At 41.3% G+C, this 20,769-nt stretch overlaps 1 protein-coding gene across 3 annotated transcripts in view; it reads right to left on the bottom strand.

Moving 5' to 3' along the window:
- LOC144606485 (lysine-specific demethylase 2B-like) overlaps positions 1–20,769 on the bottom strand; it is a 149,074-nt gene that overhangs the window by 68,529 nt on the left and 59,776 nt on the right. For 2 of the 3 annotated variants that reach the window (XM_078422648.1, XM_078422650.1), the window contains exons 2-5: positions 19,983–20,207; positions 13,328–13,471; positions 7,248–7,334; positions 4,562–4,723 (exon numbers count right to left, since the gene is read on the bottom strand). In XM_078422648.1, the coding sequence (XP_078278774.1) occupies positions 4,562–4,723; positions 7,248–7,334; positions 13,328–13,471; positions 19,983–20,207 (618 nt within the window). The remainder of the gene's footprint in view (positions 1–4,561; positions 4,724–7,247; positions 7,335–13,327; positions 13,472–19,982; positions 20,208–20,769) is intronic. The other variant, XM_078422649.1, reaches the window with a different exon arrangement.

Raw genomic sequence — 20,769 nt, forward strand, 5'->3', positions numbered from 1 at the left:
TTTTTGATTCTCTCCACCACCGTCCCTCCCATTGATATAAACAGGATTGTGGGTCTTCATCTTTTCTCTTCCAAAGTCCACAGTCAGTTCATTGGTTTTACTGATATTGAGAGCCAAGTTGTTGTGCTGGCACCATTTGGTCAATCGGTCGATATCACTTCTATACTCTGACTCATCACCATTTGTAATTCGTCCAACAATGGTGGTGTCTTGAAGATGGAGTTCGCAGTGTGTCTGGCTACACAGTCATGAGTATAGAGTGAGTAGAGCAGAGGGCTGAGCATGCAGCCTTGAGGTGCTCCCGTACTGATTGGTGGAGGAAGAGATATTTCTGCCAATTTGAACAGACTATGGTGTGTGGATGAGGAAGTCGAGGATCCAATTGCAAAGGGATGCATAGACCCAGTTCCGCGAGCTTGATAACCAGTTTTTTTTCAATCAAAAATATTTATTCAAATATTAAAATAATATATACAATACAATAAAACCAAAACAGAACCCACCACCAGAATACTATACAAACAAATATACCAATTGAAACTATTATACAATTATATTACAATCCCCATCCAGGATACATCCAATCCCCGCGGTGCCCAGCGGTCCCGGGAATCCTCCCGGGTGCCCGTGGACAGCGCATAGTCCCTCTCCAACACCACCCAGGCGCGAATGTAACCCCGGAAATGGGGTAGGCAGCTGGCTCGGGCAGAGCCCTCTTCCGCCTGGCACTGTGAGTCGCGGATGGCCAGTTTGGCAGGCCCTTGATAACCAACTTGGAGGGGATGATGGTATTGAACGCCAAGCTGTAGTCTATAAACAACAGCCTGACGCAAGTGTTTTTATTGTCTAAGTGGTCCAGTACGGAGTGGAGAGCCAGTGAGATCGCATCCTCCGTTGACCTGCTGTGGCGGAAGGCAAACTGTAATGGGTCGAAGTTCTTGAGGTATGAGTTGATAGGCACCAGAGCCAACCTCTCAAAGCACTTCATCACCACGGATGTTAGTGCCACTGGTCGATAGTCATTGAGGCACGTTACCTTACTCTTCTTGGGCACCGACCGGTATTATTGATGCCCTCTTAAAGCCGGTGGGAACCTCAGACCTCAATAATGAGAGGTTGAAAATGTCTGCAAAAACTCCAGCCAGTAGGTGTGCAGTTTTGAGAACTCAATCGGGTACACCATCAGGTCCCGGCGCTTTCCGAGGGTTCACCCCCCAGAAGGATCTTCTGACGTCGTCTTCTGTGACTGCAATACCATCAGGGCATATGGGGGCTCGGGAAGGCACATCAGTATTCTCCCTATCAAAGCGTGTGTAGAACACATTGAGCTCGTCAGGGAGTGATGCTTCACTGTTGCTTAAGCTACCTCCTGATTTCGCCTTGCAGGAGGTGACGGCATTCAAGCCCTGCCACAGTTGCCGAATGTCCGCCCCATCCTCCAGCTTTGAGCAGAAGTCCCTTTTGGCCTTTTCCATGGCCTTGTCAAGGTTGTATCTGGACTTCGTATAGACCTCTGCGTCACCAGACCGGAATGCCCGCGATCTGGTCTTCAGAAGAATGCGGATCTCCTGGTTCATCCAAGGCTTCTGGTTAGGAAACACTCGGATGGTTTTTGTAGGAACACAGTCCTCCACACATTTCCTTATGAAGTCTGTAATGACTGTGGCAAATTCATTCAGGTCCGCTGCCGTGTCCATGAACATTGCCCAATCTACTGACTCCAAAACAGCGAAGGTAAAAATCCTGGCAAGCACTTCCTCCTATGCTGCATTATTCTGATTCTAAAAGCTGTTTTAACAGCATAAAAAAGGCACAGCTCCAAGATGACGTAGTTTGAGATCTACACCCTCTTGCTTTCAATTCATCCCTTCAGTGGCAGTTCAACATTATTTTCTTGGTCACATTTTGCCCTCTTAAGTTTCATTTCATCATTCAAATTGCAAAATGTTTAATACTGTTCGACTGACCAATCAGATAAAATTAATGTGATTCAAGGTTTCATGAAAAACATACTCAAACCTAAAATAGGCTGCCACTGCAGCATCTAAAAATACATCACTTTCTGCCAGCAGAGAACTGAATTGAACAGGCAGAATTTTAAAAAGGCAGCAAAGTGTATATTAATACAATTTGGGGAACTGGCCTTATTTAAAACAGTACAGCATCTCCCTATACTTTACTCAATGAATGAAGATTCAAATTCACAACAGAATGTGAGGAAATGCCTAAATATTTAACAAACCTATTTAAGTTGTATCACTCTAGCCACCCTTCCTCCTCAGAGTCAAGCAATCCAATGGTAATCTATGCATTAGTCTTCCCGTTGGATTATTTTAATGACTATCCAGCAGAAAGGAAGAATTGTGCATGTATCGCTCTTTAAGTATCTCTAATTTGCATGTGTTTTTGATTTCAAGATTCTGAGGGGCAAGGGTCTGCTGCATAGATTGGGAGTTGGACGGGGGAGCTGCAACTGTCAGTTGGAGAATCAGTGGAGAGGGCCATTGAAGGTGGTAATTGATCTGAAAGAAATTTCTGGTCGGGCAAAGCAGGTGGAGACGGGATTGGGTAAAGATTGAGAGCTTCAGGATTCGGTTCTGGGAGTGGGTGGGAGAGATTGCTGATGGATCATGCAATGAGGAGTGTCCCTAGAGGGGGGCTGGGAAAGCAGACAAAGGGGATACACCAGAATCTAGGTTACAGCGACAGCCAGGAACATACGTCCTCTTAACTTAAATTAGCATCACAAAAGACTGGACTGCTTTTATGAGTTGCCTGTGGACAGAATAGGGCGTACTTATAATGAATGGGGAGGGGGGGGGGGGGAAACGGACTCTCAGATGTTTTATAACAACATTTAAAAGACATTTGGACAGATATGTGGATAGGAAAGGTTTAGAGAGATTATGGGCCAAACACGGGCAGGTTGGACTAGTGTACATGGGGCACCTTGGTCGGCCTGGACAAGCTGAATCGAAGGCCCTGTTTCCATGATGTATGACACACTGTGGATTAAACATGGTTGAATGCTTTTGAACATGACCACAGTCTTACATACACTTTTGCATGAGACATTGTGATGACCCAGAACTAACGGAGGAGTTCCTATTTGAAATTCCAAATGTGAAGCAATGTTTACTTTTCATGGAAATTGGAAAATGTAATGCAAAAACCGAGATGCTAAATGACCCAGTTTCTTAGCATATATATAGATTTGCTGATGACAAAGCTAACTCACATAGGTAGCAGTGTAGATGGCAACATTAAATTACAAAGACTTACAAATAGATTAAGGAATAACAAAAACACTGGATAATGAATATTGATGCAAGTAAATGTGAGGTCACCCACTCTGAATTTAAGAAACAATGAGAACAATGATATTGCTAAAAGTTGTGTTCAGTTTTGGCTGAAACACAATATCTAACATGTGTGGGACATGATAAGAAGAAGAATTTAAGAAAAGAGTGATGATTAAAAGGTACATCAATGGAGCAAAAAAACTAACTGCTGGAGGAACTGAATAGGTTAAGCAGCATCTTGGAGGCAAAGCGATTGTTAATGTTTCAGGTCGTGACTTTGCAACAAGACTTAGAGTAGTGTGCAGTTTTGGTCTCCTAATTTAAGTAAGGATATTCTTGCTATTGAGGGAGTGCAGCATAGGTTCATGAGGTTAATTCCCAGGATGGCGGGACTGTCATATGATGAAAGAATGGAGCAACTGGGCTTGTATTCACTGGCATTTAGAAGGATGAGAGGGGATCTTATAGAAACATATGAAATTATTGAGGGATTGGACACGCTAGATGCAGGAAACATGTTCCTGATGTTGGGGGAGAGTTCAGCTGAGGTATTAAAATCCAGGGATACAATCTTTAAAAAAAGTTTAAACCTTTCAGTGAAGGATTTGTATAATGGTAGAACTTTGGAACACTCATCTACAAATAGCAACTGATAATGTTTAAATTCTGAGTTTATTATATTTTTCATAACCAAAACCATTAAAAGATATGCTTGGGGTGAGGGGCTTGGGGATAAAGAGGCAGGTAAATTGAGTTAGGTTATGTTTTAGTCATGATCTATTTAAATGGTAGCACGAGCTAGAAATGCAAAATGGTTTTGTCCTGCTCCAATGTTCCATCATCATCACTGGGGCTTACATTTCCTACTAGGTCTTGCGTATTCCAATAACCACAACTCTTTATATTCATAAAATTGGTAGTTAGGAACTGCAGCTCAAAATTAAGTTATTCTTTGATCTGGACATTAATGAAGATAAATCAGATATTGCTGCAGCTCATTTCCTGTTTCAACTAATGAATTTCACATACTCCAATACATCAATTGATGCAAGGTCAGTACAATTCACAACTTGCCGCCCCCCCCCCCCAAAAAATACCCCAAACTCCATGTATTCTTTCAAAGAGTTTGCAGATGTGCAATTAGTTTTGTAAAACAGTATCCTTATAACGTAAATTTCTTTATGTTTGTATCTGGGTGGACTTTTAAAAAAGGTTAAAATATATATTTTTTAAACAAAAACATTAAAAAAATGCAATACCTTTTTTCTTGGGCCCAAATCTGTAGGCAGATCCTTGTCTTTTCTTCGTTTGAGTCCCAGCCCATCATCAGATTTCCGTCTGTTGGAATGATACTCCTCCATTCTTGGACGTCCAAGATCTTCAGATTTTCGTCTCCCTCCATCTTCACCTTCTTTAAACTCCTTTAAGAGAGACCCAGGAAGATTGGAGGCGAATTTAAACCCAGGGCCTCTCTTCTGCATGAAGATCGGAAATGGGAATAAACGCACTTTACCACCCGCTGTTGCAGAGAAGCTTGCGCTGCGCTGCCTGGTGTGGTATGTGGTCTACATATATTTTACTTTAATCCATTTCCCCCCCGTACTTTATTTATAACTGTAAAGCTATACATGTTGGAATATTTAAAACAAAGTGATACATTCTAGAAAATAAAATTCCATATTAACACATTAAATACCTGGATTTAACTTCACCCCAGAAGATTAAAATTGTATTGAAAAATAATCCTATTTCCCCAAAACTGGTCTGAAAAAAAATACTGCAACTGTTGTGTGGAGCTTTACATTCTGTTTCACTTTTCAAAATATTTCTGACTACAAAAACAGATCTATAAATATCGTGACAAGAGTAAAGATTAATTATGCGCATGCATTCCTGGTGCTGCTGAAATCTAAAGATGGTTTTATGTATTCACTGTATCACATGTATATAACATTTAACATGGGTCTCAAACACCTGCTTGCTCTCTTTTATGCTTCACAATACAAATAATTGTTCATTTTAAGTAGCTTGGGTTGTACAATAGAAAGTGGGGAAGATTGTCAGTCAGGTGATCGACATGTATGGATACCTATCATGAATTTGAGTAGGAAAATAACTGCAGATGCTGGTTCAAATCGAAGGTTGACACAAAATGCTTGAGTAACTCAGCGGGTCAGGCAGCATCTCAGGAGAGAAGGAATGGGTGACCTTTGAGTCGAAGAAGGGTCTCAACCCGAAAGGTCACCCATTCCTTCTCTCCTGAGATGCTGCCTGACTCGCTGAGTTACTCCAGCATTTTGTGTCTACCTATCATGAGTTTGATCACCCAATTCAACCAAATGATATGCAGGCAGATAAGAGGTGGTCTTGGCATTATGTTCGGCACAGACATTGTGAGCCAAAGGGCCCCATTCTTGTGCTGCACTGTTTCATATTCTATCTGCCAGCTGGATTAGTTATGGCTTCACACTTTATTCCTCTCCCAATAAATGGAAAACTGCTCTCAAACAATAAAGCTAATTAGAGGAGAACTACTATAAACCGCTCAAACTCATTGTGTCTTAGTCAGATTACTTAATTTGGAGCTACCCACAGACCAGTGAGAAAAACAATCTCACATTCTTCAATGGGGAGGTAGATACAAAATGTTGGAGTAACTCAGCGGGTCAGGCAGCATCTCGAGAGAGAAGGAATGGTTGACGTTTTGAGTCGAGACCCTTCTTCAATGGGGATATCCCTTTATATTCTAATCTGATTTATCAATCATCTGCATCATGACATTTTTAACATTTGCCAATCTTAAACATTCACTTGCCATAACTGGTAGTGGGTGGAATCAATTACAAATTATATATATTTGTGGATAGATTTGTTCCTGAAATACAGCCAAAACAGTACACGATAGCGCAACAATTTTAGGCCCACCTTACTCACCATTGGGCTGCGGTTCAAATGGTTGTTGTATTTTAAAAGTTATTCACTTTTTAAACTTTAAAAAATCACTTTTTAAACTTTAATAAATTTGATTGCCTCGACCACCTCCCCCCACCTGGGGTCCAGCACGTCCCGATTGGCTACCTCCGTGTTTGATGTCACAATGGGAACCCAACGGGTCCGCGCATGTGCAATTGGGGCCCATTGATCTAATACTTACGTAAGATGGCCGTCGGATCCTCGCGTGGGCAGTTGGGGGTAGGGTTGCCGCTCGGAGGGGGCAAGAGCCACCCGAGTGACGGGAGTGGAGTCATTGGGGGGGGGGGGGGGGGGAGGAGAGCTCTCCTGCTGTAGGCCGACGCGATGGCGCATGGGCCCGGGGTGAATGGCTCCCTCTCCATTTTCCTCTCCCCCCTCGCCTGCCCCCGGCCGCAAGGAAGTTTTAAGGGGGGTTGAAATGGGTGAGTGTCGTCAGTTGGGAGAGGTTTGCTGGGCCCGCAGGAGATGTTTGGACCCAACGTGGGTTGCCGGACCCGCAGGAGAGGTTTGGGCCCAGTAAAGATTAAAGATAAAACAAAAAAAAACTAACGTTGAAGTACCACTTCCTCAGACATTTCTCTGTCCCCTCTTTCTGGACAATATTATAACAACCTTTTTGATTGGGTTTTGAACTAATTGTTAGTGATTTGTGTACATAAACATTGCTTTAAAGTATACTAAATAAGGAAACATTCTGCTTTGAATTTTTAATGTTTATAATGTGGACGGGAAAGAAATAAGGAGGGCGAGTGGAAAATGGAAATTTTTGATTGAGGGTAACATTGGGAATTATGCAAGACAATTAATTTATAAATACATCAGTGAGATTATGCAAGTATTTATTTTATTTTAAATTTTAGCTACAAATTATATCTAAACCAAACAGTTCGACATAGCAGTGCCTATTAGGTTTAAAATTCTATTAAATCAAAAAAATTCCTTGTAAGCAAATCACATTTTGTCAGTACTTACTTTGCCAGTTTTTCCCTCCTGGTTACACTTTGGACATTCCCAGCAATTTGGTAACTCATCATTTATAACCCCTTCCAACTCTTCCACCTGATTCAAAAAATAGATATGTATTAATTACTGTATTTGATATACCTGCAACAATAACAGACCAAGTGCAAATCACAAATTTTCTGCATTGAATGATGTAATGTACTAAGTTTAGGGCCTATCCCACTTTAGGCGATTTTAAGGCGACTGTCAAACTGTCAAAGTCGTAGCAGATCGCCAAAATTTTCTTTTACCCGACGACAATGACCACGACAATGCCGAGTCAGGTCGAGATTACAGCGTCTTCGGAAACTTCGCAAAATTCACACGCTGTCAATGCTTGCCGTCCTAATTTTCGCTGAAATCACTGACAAGTCGGTAAGTACTTGAGTTTTGAACTATAACATCTTGTATGGGTTACTTAAAAACCAAGCATCGCTGTAACAAGGCATGAACTGGATTTACTTCCAGTTTACTAATAGCTGTATTAAAAAAAATAATTTAAAAAGTGACTAAGTGGATTTTTGTGGAAAGTGCGTGGGCATTCTTTGAAAATGTACGGGAGATGCATCTTTGGGTTGGGGGCCACTTTAAATGTAATGGCTGATGGCCATAAACATCGCAAAATTCCCACGCTTACTTGACCGTCAAACTGTCGCCTCCAATCTACCTGTCAAATGTCCTGACGGTAAATAAATTGGTTAAACACAAGCATTTTATGGTATTTTGAAATGACTTTATTTATTTTAATATAATGTGTTTCTAAATGCATCTAAGAGAACCTAGCAAACCTGGGGACACCAGGCAACAGCGCCCGCAATAAGCAACGATACCTGGCGACAAGCCAGCCGTCGCCGAGAAATTTCACTTCGGATGATTTCTCAGCAACGCGCTGAGATCCATTACGATTCTTGGAAGACTCCTCACGATCATGCCCGCGACACCTGGCGAACTGTCGGCGACAGCCTAGTCGCCGGCAGTCGCCTTAAAATCGGCTAAAGTGGGACAGGCCCTTTAAACAACCACATTAATGATTTAAATTAAAGAAAATTGTAATTTGAGGGGAAGTGCTGAACAGCAACAAATCAATTTTGCAGTAGCATACCAGACTTTTTAATAGCTCAGCTGCTACAAAGTTTGACATTATCTGCAACATGTTTTTCAATGCAGGTATATGGCTTGATGATTTTTTCTCAAGTAGGAAGAACACTTGTCAAAGTCATAGAATCATATAGCACGGAAACCGGCACTTCATGCCGACGAAGATGTGTCCCATTTACCCGCATTTGGCCCATATCCTTCTAAACCTTTCCAACCCATAAAAAACTGAACCTTCCAGATCAAGACAAAACATTCTGAAATCTAAGCTCTTGTTAATAAGGCTTACATTGCAAAAATCAAAATATGTCCAGATATTAGCATAAACATAAATGAAGTTTACATCAGTAGATTGCAAAGTTTATTTTGTTTGACAGGGGAAGCTACATACATTCAGGGCAGAGTAATTTGAGAAAGGACATCCTTACTATTGAGGCAATGCAGCGTAGTTCACGAGAATCCCCGGGATAGTGGGATTGTCATACGAGGAAAGATTGGAAAGACTGGGCTTGTATTCACTGGAATTTTGAAGGATGAGAGGGGATCTTATAGAAACGTATAAAATTATAAAAGGACTGGACAAGCTAGATGCAGGAAAAATGTTTCCAATGTTGGGGGAGTCCGGAACCAGGGGCCACAGTCTAAGAATAAAGGAGAAGCCATTTAAAACTGCGGTGAGAAAAAAAATTTTCACCCGGAGAGTTGTTAATTTGTGGAATTCTCTGCCACAGAAGGCAGTGGAGGCCAATCCACTGGATGAATTTAAAAGAGAGTTAGATAGAGCTGTAGGGGCTAGCAGAATCAAGGGATATGGGGAGAAGGCAGGCACAGATTACTGATTGTGGATGATCAGCCATGATCACAATGAATGACGGTGCTGGCTCAAAGGGCCAAATGGCCTCTTCCTGCACCTATTTTCTATGTTTCTAAGTAACATCTTCTACCTGGAAATGGGAAATGGCAAAACTTCAACACTTCATCCTGGTGAAGAGAGAGCTCATTTGCACACTCCCACCTACATTCCCAATTCTTCTTTCACACCCATCCCCCAACTCCTGTGCAGCTCTAGCAACATCTGTGGATTGTCTCCTTGGATAATAGCAGTTGATACAAATCACAGAAGTAGACGGTCCTATCTACATGCAATCCATGGAATTCATCCTCTGGTTTTAAGTCGACAATGGGCAGTTCATTAAATAAGGTAATTCTACAAACTCAAGGTGAGCTTTTATTGAGTCTGTGTTAGAAAATCAAGGTAGGTTTTAATGAGTCCGTGTTGGAAAATGAAAGGATTTATAGGAAAACCAAACAAATTAAGATGAATACTAAAAATGTACAATGTATACATTGTGCATTTTCATTGTTTTTGATTTCGTTAAATTCTCATTCATATTTTCTTATGATACAGAAGGCCAGTCAATCCATTAAAACACAATGGCACAGAGGTAGAGTTGCTGTGCCAAAACCCAGGTTCGATCATGACTACAGATGCTGAATGCATGGATTTTGTATGTTCTCTCTGGTACTGCATGGGTTTTCTCCAGGTGCATCAGTTTCCTCCCACATTCTAAAGAAGTGCAGGTTTGTAGATTAATTGGCTTCTGTAAAATGTCTCTAGTGAGAAGGACAGAACTAATGTACAGGTGATCCCTGGTCAGTGTGGGATCGGGGGGCCGAAGGACCTGGTTCCACGCTGTATCTCTAGACCAAACTAAACTAAGGCAGTGATAGAGAGATTCTTGATTAGTATGGGTTTCAGAGGTTATGGGGAGAAGGCAAGGGAATGGAGTAGGAAGGAGAGATAGATCAGTCATGATTGAATGACAGAGTAGACGATGGGCCAAGTAGCCTAATTCTGCTCCTATCACTTTTGATCTGATGAAACTAAGCCTCACTTGGGGATCAATAGAATTGCAATTCCCAGTAAACTCTCACAGATGCCCATCAAATCCATCCTGATTCTCCTATCATTGGGTAATTTATAGTTGTTAATTAATCTATAAATTGGCTAGTATTTTGGCTATGGTAAGAAACTGGAACACCTAGGGGAAAGCCATGTTGTCACAGGGGGAACACCAAAATTTCATGTAGACACCACTAAGTCACGATGGAATGTGCATCACTGGATCTATGGGGCAGTAAGAGGTTCTGAACAATCGCAACACAGGATTGACTTTCGCTTATATTATAACCCATCGAACCACAAGCTGATATCACAAAACATGCCCCAGAATTTCAACACCATATTCACTGGAAAAAGGAAATTAATAATATTCATTTGCACATATACAATTTTGGTCACTTTCCTGTTATTAGTTATGTCTTCACATGCCAAAAGCCCTCATCTTCAAAATTCACTTTCAATTTTTCTACCTCTCAACTTTCATTTGCTCATTTAAGAAGTTCCAATGAAATGCCTGGGATACAACCAACATTAAGGTGCTATATGTACGCTACTGTCATGCATAAAATGACCAAATGTAACCCATAATATTTGGCAGCTTCAAATTACATAATAAAGCTCAAGGTACTCCAACAATTGTGGTTTAGCAACATTGTATTAGAAATGCGTTATGCAAATAATCCTTGCCAATGTGACCCAGCACATACCTGAAATGCATCCATGCAACTCATTTTAATGACTGGAACAAACAACTAACATCAACAGTTTCTTTAGATGCAATTTCATGGGTGCAATTCCAGGAGTTGTTAGCACCAACTGATCCAACTGAAGAAATTACTGCACCTCAAAGGGGAGATGCTTATTGCCTCCTTTCGCATCTGGAATACACGCTGCAGAATACAGGAGTTGCAGTAAAATGGGAGACTCGGGATTGTCCTGGCGTAAGACAATAGGATTTATGACCAGGAAGATAATAATTTTACATTATTGGGAATTCAGGGGAATATCGAAGTCAAGACCTTGATGAGGCGTATCGGAAGATAAATGATCTCAAATGGAAAAAGTGGTCATCTCCTATAAAAGCTCATGGCCTGACTATGGCAACATATGAAGTCATCTGCCTCTACTTCTATTGTTACTTAGGAAGGAGAACGATGTTCATGTACTAGTGTGGAAGTTCAAACACCTGCCATGGAATGTCATTCTTGTGGCATCACAACGCTGGGTAGAAACCTAGAGCTATTTTAAATTGTCAACTCCAGCAATCCGGCCATCACAAGATATAGAAGCAGGAGTAGGTTATTTAAATCTCTATTTTTGTCAAGATCATGATTTATTTTCTACCTCTGTGCCACTTTCCTTTGCAATCCTCACATTCCTCATTATCTCAGAAACCTATCGTTCTCCATTTTGAATTAACTCAATGAGCTTTCAGTTCTTGGAGATAGAAACATTTCCTCAAATCAGTCTTAAATGGCCTATCCTTAATTCCAAACTGACCGTTTCTAGACATCTTATCCCATGGAAACATCCTTCCTATATCCAGCACATAAAGCTCCATCAGACTTTTGTAAGTTCAAATGAGAGATCCTATCATGCTTCTAAACTCTAGGAAATGCAGATCTCTTCTACTTAATCTCTCATCCTTTTGCAAACGTCAGTCCAGATCAAGTCCAAGAAATCTTTGTTGTACTCTTTACAGCAAATACATTCTTTGCAAACTGTACATGATACTTCTGCTGACCAAGGATTTCATAAATGCAGAAAAATGTCGTTATTCCAGTACTCAGATTCTTTTCTAACAAAAGGGCAGAATGTATAGATTGTCACCTGGGGTTAGTGACAACTCTGATGTAATGGAGACTTTGCTTCTTTATTTTTATTCATTAGTAGAATGTGGAAGTTTATTAGAGGCAGCACATAATAAGATGTATGTGGGTGTTTGAGACATACAATTTTGCCATTTAAGAAACTTTTTGATAGGCATGTGGATATGTAGGGAATGGAGGGATATGGATTATGCACAAGTAGATAAAAAATGGCTTTGGCATCATATTTGGCGCATGCACTGTGGACCGAAGGGTCTGTTCTTGTGCTGTACTGTTCTTTGTTCTACACTCCATCTGCCATTCCTCAGCTCAGTTAAATATGACCTCGCTGTTATTGTAGATTCTTCACTTCAATAATAGTTCCAATTTTAGCGTCATCTACAAACTTACTAACCATGCCACTTAAGTTCACGTCTAAATAATGAACGGAGAACCCAGCACCAATTCCTGTGGCATACCACTCATTACAAGCCTCGAATCTGAAAAAAAGACCCAGACGATTAACGTTGAATCAGACTCTTGGTCGATACCCTTTCGCACAATCTTTCATCAGCCTTCACCGGTTCTGGGCTGGATGCCCAGTGTATCAACAATAACGCTCCCATTTTGGAGATAGGCAAGAATTTCTATCCTCCCTGCCTTCATATAAAAATATTACAGTATGATTAGGGTATTCTTCCTGCAAGACCCTGCTTTCAATTCACAACTTACATAGTGCATTAACTAGATGGCTTTACGTGGTGCATTAACTAAATGGATTGCCACAACAATTGACATTCTCACGTCAATGCTACACGCTCTTTTACCAAACCAAATTTCAGTAGTAACACAAGAGGCGAGATAATTAGCTTGAATGAAATTCTGACCAAATTGGCATCAAAGACGGGGGAAAAAAAGGCATGAAGGTCTAAAGGTTTCATTAATGGAGTTATTCAGACTAGATGCAAACTTTAGGAATAGAACTTTCTTTGCAGAGCTTTATTCAATAAAGCCAAAAAGATCAGTACTCTACTGCAAACCAAAAAAAAAAATTTTCCTTGTGTCATTAGCTGTTGTACATGCTGTGAATATGCATGATCTCACTGACATTCAATTATTCACAAGACATACTGTTGATCTTTCATTATTTGAATTAATTCTATAAAATTATTTCAAAAATGAAAGATACAAGATCATTTTTTTTTCTAAGTTCAAAACCATCAGGTCAATTAAATCCAGCATACCTTTAAACAACCTGGGTGTATTATTTCATTGCAGATGGAGCATTCCATTAAGCTGGCATTAAATTTCTCCGCTTCATCCACCACATTGTCCTCCTTTCCTGCCTCACCGCAGATCTTGCATACTGCAGTGTGTGGTAGCACAGGCTGCAATAAAGTAATAGAGGTCAATAGATTCTTCTCCACAATAATACTCAGCATAAAATATTCATAAAATCACCATTCAGGTTTTTTTGCCTACTATTTTAGAAACAGCGTAAATTTGGTGATGGCAAAGTTTGATACATCACTATTGTTCAAGTTTGATTTCCACCTTATTCCAATCTCAGAAAACAAGCTTTGTTATCCATTGTTCAGAGGCCAGAAATCTCCATAGAGAGTAGGGAAAATTGGATTGAGTCACCATGTCAGGCTGCACTGGGGTACTCCACAGGTACTCCACAGTATCCTGCCCCCCTATATGCACTGGGGTACTCCACAGGTACTGCTTTATGAAATTTGATTACATTCTTACACTATTCCTCATGGAATCACTAAATCTAAAGAGAAGGAGCAACTGTTGAAGGGATCTACAAAAGGGTACTCCCCCTGGAGCACAGGAGGCCGAGGGTGTCCTTTTAGTGGCAATCATGAGGAATGTAGATAAAGAGAATGGTCACAGTCTTTCTCCTAAGGTAAGGGAACCTAAAACTCAAGAACATAGATTTAAGGTAAAAGGGGAAAGAAACGAGAGCGATATAATTTATGTCTTAAAACACCCTGAAAATGTCCCTCTCTGGCAGAAATAAAATGGGTTGGACGACAGATTTGTTCTCTCTACACTCCACTGAAGGGGCCTGTATATGGTTCAATAGTTTGATGGTGCTTTATCTAACACATATGCAACTGCACAGTGAAATCTGTTTTGCATGTATTACACATGTGGGTGCCGCCAATTTTGGTGCCATTATTCAAAGTCCTAAGTCCAGTCAGCCCGCGCACTCAATGTACTGGAGCTGGTCCCACGAACTGACGTCTCTCTCCTCTCCTCGCCCGGCCATCTTTGTGTCCCGGGGTCGCCTCCTGCAGCCTACCTTGAAGGCGTTGGAGGCATTACCCCGGTTCACCCTCCGACCAGCCCATTCCCAGCACCCGATTTCTCCAGCTCTCTCCCCCCCCCCAGTTACGCTGCCGCTGAGACCAACAAGCCTTCGGGCGGGTTCATGGTCCCACTGACCGTCAAGCCTTCGGACGTGCTTCGCGGCCGCCAGAAGGCCTCTGCCATGCGGCACCTCCTGGGACCGCAGTAGGGTGGTGTATGAGAATGTGACGCGGTGCTGCCTGATTTAGATTTAGCTCTTAGGGCTAACTGAATCAAGGGATATGGGAAAAAACAGGAACGGGTTACTGATTTTGGGTGATCAGCCATGATCATATTGAATGGCGGTGCTGGCTCGAAGGGCCAAATGGCCTACTCCTGCAACCTATTTTCTATCTTTCTATGTTTCTATAAAAGTAGAGATGGTCAAATGATTTTAAAACAGGAAATTGAATAGGTATTCAAGGAAATAAACTTGCAGGACTGTTGGAATAGAATAGAGCAACGAGAGAACTAGATTGGTCAACAGCAAGCAAGCACAGAATCATTAGGCTGAATGCCCCTATTCTGTGCTGGGATGACTCCAAGACCGGCTCCAGGATGATCTATAATCATTTGGCATACAGCAAGCTCTGTATTGCAGAACATCCTAAAGTACAGAAAGCTTTGACAGAATGTATTATCACTTTCAAAAGACGACAAAGCTAGCCATTTAACCATGTTAATATTTGGTAACTAATATCTACCCACTTTCAAAAACCTAATTACTGTCCAGCTATGAGACAACATTTCATGACAATAATTAAAGATCCTGCATGTATAATGAATTTCATGCGTATCCTAAAGCTTTTCACAATGAATTAATTACTATTGAAATGTGACCACTATCATATTAAAAGCAAGGACCACCAACACCAAATGAAAAAGACAGCATGTTATTTAATTGATGATCATGTAATTTAAATGTGAATTGCTAGCCAGAACAGGAGAATAACTTTGTTTTTTGTTGAATAGCGATACATTTCTTTAAACTCTATTACCTTCACCTAAATGGGTGGGCAGGACCTTACTTGAGGTATCTCACAACATGACAGACTGCACTTCAGAGAGCGAAGCAGTACCTCAATATTTCCCTGCGCTGGCCTACATGATGTGTTTGGTGCTGCATTGAAGGCTGAACTCTTAATCTCTAACTCAGAAGATTGAGACATACTGTCAATTCCCCTAGTGCCCTTGAGTCAAGAATAAAATCCGGAAGTATTTCATTACTAAATTGTTTTTGCACACCCATTGGGAGCAGCTTACAGAACATTTAGTCAACAAGCAGATTCCATTCTGATTAGCTGTTTAAATTCGATTTGTGTGATTATTTTTAGAATTGGTGGCAAAGACTCAAAATTTGCTTGTGCAAATATGGTGTCAAACAAAATATACTTGTCCACAAAAACCTTATAAAAGGTGTGGTTAAACTAACTGGCAATCTTCCATTTAAAATTATACAAATGAATTCCTGAACCATCTCTTAAAAGAAATGTCGAATCAACCTTGAAAATGTTTATCATTATATTACTCGAGTGAAATGTGGATAAACTTAATCAAGTCAAATGAGCTCATGATATAACAAGTTTCAGCAGCCAAGGAGCCTTGGAAAGTTCCTGCTGGTTAAAATAATATGGAATTGCTGCCATCACAGCACTCGATAATTATATTTAAATAATAACTAATCTATGTGGACTACTATGAGAGTTTTCAACATGGTATCTAATTAAAAAATATATATTTGAGACCCTGCATTCCATTATAAATCTTGAACTTGCACATATCGCTCAAGGTTTAAATGATATAAATTAGGTAATTTAATGTGTTTATTATAAACTTATTAGAAAGCAGCCATTCATTAATGTTATGACATTAGTTAGCACCTGCACTAATGCAAAGAAAAACATCAGCTTTATGTTTTTCAGAAGTCCTCATAGGATTTGATCCACATGTCCAACACACCCTCCAAAATAACAGGAATCAAACTACATTTATGTCTGGCTGTGAAGTGCTTTGGGTCATCCAGAGTTTACATTTTCAGCAATTGCAAAATTGTGTTTGGATTACTGTTCAATTATACAAAACACGAATATGTGAGGAGGCTGAGGTGAGGAGACTACGCCAAATGTTGGAGAGGATGAGACGCAATGAAGAAATCACAGGCAAGCTGATTCAGTGTGATACTTGCAGGATGTGGGAGGTCAGGGACACTGCTGGTGCCTCTGGCTGCTACAACTGTGGAAAGTGTGTCCAGGTTCAGCTACTAAAGGACTGTGTTAGGGAACTGGAGAGGCAACTGGATGACCTCAAGATCATTCGGGAAAACCAAAGTTTCCTGAACAGGACCTACAGCGAGATCGTTTCACCGAAGTTACCGGAAGAGAGAAGGTGGGTGACGATGAGGAAGGGATGGAAGCTTGTAGTACAGGAGACCCCAGGGTTTGCACCTTGTGAAAACAGGTACACCCTCTTGGAAGCTGTCGGGGCAGAAGACACTGCCAGTCTGAGCGGCGGACAGGTCTGCGAGTCAAAACGTGGCGCTGAAGCAGAGCCATGATTGTAGGGGACTCCATAGTGAGAGGTACAGACAGGGGTTTCTGCGGCAACAGGTGAGATTCAAGGATGGTGTGTTGCCTCCCTGGTGCCAGGGTCGAGGATGTCACGGACCGATTGCAGGGCAACCTCAAGGGGGAAGGGAGGCAGCCGGAATTGGTAGTGCATGTCGGCACAAATGACGTTGGGAAAAAGAGGAAAGAGATTCTGCAGCAAGGGCTCGGAAGAAGACTGAAAAGCAGGACCTCCAGGGTGGTTATCTCCGGTTTGCTTCCAGTTCCTCATGCTGACGAGGGCAGGAACAGGGAGATAGGGGATCTGAATGTGGCTGAGGAGCTGGTGCAGGGGGGCAGGGATTTAGATTCTTAGACCACTGGGAACTGTTTTGGGGCAAGGGTGAATTGTAGAAAAGGGATGGGTGGCATCTTAACAGGCATTCTGGCAGGCAGGTTTGCCACTGTTACATGGATGGGTTTAAACTAAATAGTGTGGGGGGGGGGGGGGGGGGAGAGAGAGAGAGAAATTGCAGATTTCAATATGCAGGTAGACTGGGAAAATCAGGTTGGTTCTTGACCCCAAGAAAGAGAGTTTGTAGAGTGCCTCCGAGATGAATTCTTAGAGCACCTTGTGTTGGAGCATACCAGAGAGAAGGCAATTCTGGATTTAGTGTTATCTAATGAGCTGGATTTAATAAGGGAACTTAAGGTAAAGGAACCGCTATGAGGTAGTGACCATAATATGATACGTTTTAATCTACAAGTTGAGAGGGAGAAGGTTAAATCAGAAGTGTCAGTGTTGCAGTTGAACAAAGGGGACTATGAAGTCATGAGAGAGGAGCTGGCCAAGCATCGGAGCAGGAATGATGGTGGAACTGCAATGGCAGGAATTTCTGGGCATAATCCAGAAGGTGCAGGATCATTTCATTCCAAAGAGGAAGAAAGATTCTACGGGGAGTAAGAGGCAACCGTGGCTGACAAGGGAAGTTAGGGACGGTATAAAACTTAAAGAAAAGGTGTATAACATAGCAAAGAGTAGCGGGAAGCCAGAGGATTGGGAAACGTTCAAAGGACATCAGAAGGTAACAAAAAGGGCAATACTGGGTGAAAAGATGAAGTACAAAGGTAAGCTCACCAAGAATATAAAGGATAATAAAAGCATCTTCAGGCATGTTAAGAGAAAAAGATTAGTAAAGACAAATGTGGGTCCCTTGAAGGCAGAAACAGGTGAAATTATTATGGGAAACAAGGAAATGGCAGAAGAGTGGAATAGGTACTTTGGTTCTGTCTTCACTAAGAAAGACACAAACAATCTCCCAGATGTACTAGAGGACAGAGGATCTAGGGAGACAGAGTAACAAAGAAATTTGCATGAGGCGAGAAATAGTATTGGGTAGACTGATGGGACTGAAGGCTGATAAATCCCCAGGGCCTGTGGTCTGCATCCCATGATACTCAAGGAGGTGGCTCTAGAAATCGTGGATGCATTGGTGATCATTTTCCAATGTTCTATAGATTCTGGATGAGTTCCTGTGGATTGGAGGGTAGCTCACATTATCCCACTTTTCAAGAAAGGAGCAACAGAAAAACAGGGAATTATGTGAGGTCATTCACTTTGGCGGCAAGAACAAGGGGCCAGATTATTATCTCAATGGTGTCAGATTAGCAAAAAGGTAAGTGTACACCAGTCACTGAAAGTAAATATGTAGGTATGGCAGGCAGTGAAGAAAGCTAATGGCATGATGACCTTCATAATGAGAGTATTTGAGTATCGGAGCAAGGAGATCCTTCTGCAGTTGTACAGGGGCCTGGTGAGACCATATCTGGAGTATTGTGTGTAGTTTTGGTCTCCTAATTTGAGAAAGGACATCCTTGCCAATGAGGGAGTGCAGTGTAGCTTCATGAGGTTAATCCCCGGGATGGAGGAACTGTCATATAAGGAAAGATTGGAAAGACTGGGCTTGTATTCACTGGAACTTAGAAGGATGAGAGGGGATCTAATAGAAACATATAAAATTACAAAAGGACTGGACAAGCAGATGCAGAATAAATGTTCCCAATGTTGGGGGAGTCCAGAACCAGGGGCCACAGTCTAAGAATAAAGGGGAGGCCATTTAAAACTGAGATAAAAAAACCTTTTCACCCAGAGAGTTGTGAATTTGTGGAATTCTCTGCCGCAGAAGGCAATGGGGGCCAATTCACTGGATGAATTTAAAAGAGAGTTAGATGGGGTTCTTGGGGCTAGTGGAATTAAGGGGTATGGGGAGAAGGCAGGCACGAGTTACTGATTGTGGATGATCAGCCATGATCACAATGAATGGCGGTGCTGGCTCAAAGGGCCGAATGGCCTCCTCCTGCACCTATTTTCTATGTTTCCTTTTGACACTTTTCAGCACCTTTCTACATCTCTAACTTCATGTTGCAAAAGCACCGACTTGCTCCTCCATTTTATAAAGCTTCTTTTTTTAATTGTGGATATTAACAAGGATTTTAATTTCTATGGAGTGTAGGAATCCAAGGGATGATCTTAGAGATGTATAAAATCATGAGGGGAATTGAAAGGGCAAATGCAGAGTCTTTTACTCAGGGTAGGGGAAATGAAGAAACAGAGAATATCGGTTTGAGATGAGAGATTTACTAGGAACCCAAGGGGTAACCTTTTCACTCAGAGGGTGATGGGAAATGAAACAAACTGCCAGAGGAGATAGTTGAGGCACAAATAACATCAATCAAAAGATATTTAGACTTGTGCTTGAATAGGAAAGGTCTAACCAAATGGGACTGGCTTACATGAGGCATCTTGATCGACATAAGACAAATTGGGCCAAAGAGCCCTTTCCATACCATAGGATTCTATATTCTTAACCTTGAACTGAACCGGAGAGGTTACACCATTCTCAAAATGAAGCAAAGAATAACATCATCCTCACCGAAATAGGTTTCCATGCTGCCCACTGCCAGAGTAATCAAAGCATTATACCCTTGCACTTACAGCAATACATTGCCTCTTGATACAGGACTGCTTCATTCTGCCAGGGCCTCCAAACTTCTTCATGTCTTTGCAGAAGTTGCATTCTCCACATTCCGTTCGCAAGCATGCTTCGCATTTGCGGCATCGTGTTCTGCGTCTGCGTGCACCACTGGTTGATTTGTGAGGAAGGAGTTTGGGACCTGATGAAGGGGCTGGCCGAGGTTTTAGTCTTGCTGAAGCCCTGGACTGTAATAAAGCAATAAAATATCTTTACAAAAACATCCAACATTCAGACTAAATATTTTATTCTACATTGTAATTGTCACATTTTTCCATTCAGAACAAATTAGCAGTGAACCTAATCATTAGATCATATAAAACGAGAGTACTGTTCTTAAATCGACTGGGCCATTCACCACTTAGCCTCTCTGCATCAAGTGCAGCATGCAATTTCCTGATATGCTTCAGTTAATTAAGAATTTGACGACATGAATGAGGAACCTTCAATTCTTTTAACAAATAATCCAACAAGAAAAAAAATGTCAGAGCCAAACCACCTTTAAGTGTTACAGTTTTGTTTGGTCCATTCAGAACATAATGACTTAATATGCAATGTTCCCAAGTCTTATCTGACTGGTTACTCTGGTGAAAAACAATTTAGTTTCGATTATTGTCACATGTACTGGGGACAGTGAAAAGCTTTTTGTTGCGTGCTATCCAATCAAAGACCGTACATGATTATAATTAAGCCATCCAAAGTGCACACGTAAAGGATAAAAGGTACACATTTAGTAAAAGATAAAGTCCA

The sequence above is a fragment of the Rhinoraja longicauda genome, chromosome 26 (genome assembly GCF_053455715.1).
Source record: "Rhinoraja longicauda isolate Sanriku21f chromosome 26, sRhiLon1.1, whole genome shotgun sequence".
Taxonomy (NCBI): Eukaryota; Metazoa; Chordata; class Chondrichthyes; order Rajiformes; family Arhynchobatidae; genus Rhinoraja; species Rhinoraja longicauda.